This window comes from Morone saxatilis, unplaced genomic scaffold (genome assembly GCF_004916995.1).
Source record: "Morone saxatilis isolate NCDOM2014 unplaced genomic scaffold, NCSU_SB_2.0 Contig5, whole genome shotgun sequence".
Lineage (NCBI taxonomy): Eukaryota > Metazoa > Chordata > Actinopteri > Moronidae > Morone > Morone saxatilis.
This window is the reverse complement of record NW_023340095.1, coordinates 3,955,742-3,957,535: the sequence shown is the minus strand read 5'-3', so window position 1 is coordinate 3,957,535 and position 1,794 is coordinate 3,955,742. Positions and strand designations below refer to the sequence as shown.

At 37.5% G+C, this 1,794-nt stretch overlaps 1 protein-coding gene across 1 annotated transcript in view; it reads right to left on the bottom strand.

The window, feature by feature from the left end:
* Positions 1–128: 128 nt before the first annotated feature.
* LOC118339217 (peptidyl-prolyl cis-trans isomerase FKBP7-like) overlaps positions 129–1,794 on the bottom strand; it is a 2,463-nt gene continuing 797 nt past the window's right edge. Inside the window, exons 2-3 of the mRNA XM_035676783.1 lie at positions 1,256–1,407; positions 129–808 (exon numbers count right to left, since the gene is read on the bottom strand). Of these exons, the coding sequence (XP_035532676.1) occupies positions 801–808; positions 1,256–1,407 (160 nt within the window). The 3' untranslated portion in view covers positions 129–800. The remainder of the gene's footprint in view (positions 809–1,255; positions 1,408–1,794) is intronic.

Here is a 1,794-nt window from a genome sequence, read left to right as displayed (position 1 = left end):
ACAGTGTAGTTTGTTTATAGCCTAGAGTTTATAGCTTTTTACTTCTGCCAATCGCATTCACAAATCAAAAGTGGTGTTCAACAATCCAAAAACTAAAGAGTAAAATCCTGTTGGCAAGGAACCAGAGCGATGCTAACCTCCGGGTCGGCCTACAAACACACGTCATCGCTGCAGCTCTTATTATAATGCAATAATACAATGAATCAAGATTTTAAAAGGTCAAAAGCTATTACAAAACCATAATCATGACTCTGTCTTTTATTAGGTGGAACTGTGAAGTAAGGATGCAAGTTGCATATCAAGGAAAATACTGAGTTTATCTGTTGTGGTGATTGCAGACTGTACTGACCGATTTGGCTTCAAGAGCCCGTAAGAGGCATTAATCCAGCAAGAAAAGGAAATATGAAACTAGCACAACAATTTAAGTTGTTAATTTTAAGTGTGTTAAAAGAACAGGAAAGATCAAGAACACAGAGGCTCCATTGTAGTTTTCACTCAGCAGCTCTCAGCTTCACATTTATTACATGTTACATGTAATTGTATCACAAACTGGTCCAGGGACAGCAAAAACATGCGCTCAGTGAAAGAGTCCCGGGCTACAGGCAGCACCACCATCAGATCATAACACTGTAAACACCAACATGAAGAGGTTTACAGGAAACAGTAGTTGAAGGTAAAAACATGAATCAGCTGTTAGTTTTTTAAATGAAGCAGAGACCTTTAAACCTTTGTGCATGCTTACAGTACATGCCATGAGGGGAAGAGTAGCAAACACTGCGAGGGATGTGATGCCTTTTCAACTAAAGCGCTGTAAAAGAAGACAAGACAGCATGAACGCAGCTCTTCCACCACATACAACAATATTACACAATATAGTCATCAGTTTAAAAGACTGTATAAGTAGGACTGATTGTTTTTTAACAAATTCGTACTACTGCTGCACATTTTCATTGATTTTGGCTAAAAAATAAGTAAATCTATGTATATAATGCCTACTTTTGGGACATTGTTTTTAAAAGGTATGTATTTTAAACAAACCCAGGACTGAGGTTGGGTCAGTTAATGATGCAAAGAAATGAAGTGTATTTCAGTAAATCCTCCTCACGTGTTAACCAGTCCAGTAAAAAGTTCTTCTGGGGCTGTGGAGGAGCTTTATAAAGTTTGAAAATAACCTTATCTCGGATCGGAGGCAACAAATTTATTATTAATTATATATTAATATATATATTATATATAATCTGTTCCATTTACTTACCTTTGCCTTTCTCTCCAAAGGCCAGCGAAGAGGGAACAGTTATTTTTCGTTTCTCTCCAGGACACATATCTTCCATCCCTATGTCAAGGCCCTTGATGACTTGTCCGACGCCCAGCACAAACCACTGAGGGTGCCCAGCTTTGTCCGATCGACTAAAACAGAAACAGTACAAAGTGAAACAGCCTGTCGATCAATTGTCAGAACTGCTGGGTTCCTGTGTCTATGTTACCGTTTAAACTAGAAAGCCAGTTGTTAAAACTGTTTATGTCGGTCAATAAAGTAAGAGCAAAACTTTCATTTACTGACAGCATTTACATTATTTAAATTATAATGTTGCGCCCTTTGCATCAGCTGTCTGGAGGAGACATCTTTAACACGTCTGGCTACGCAACTTGGCCTCATGTTATTAATTTAATTATGACATCTGATCATTCATGAGCCATTCCACTGAATTACATGCATAAATATACATGGAAACTATTGTTTGATACATCATATTATTTAGCAAAGTGTCCTGTACTTTGTTCTAATTGCAATTT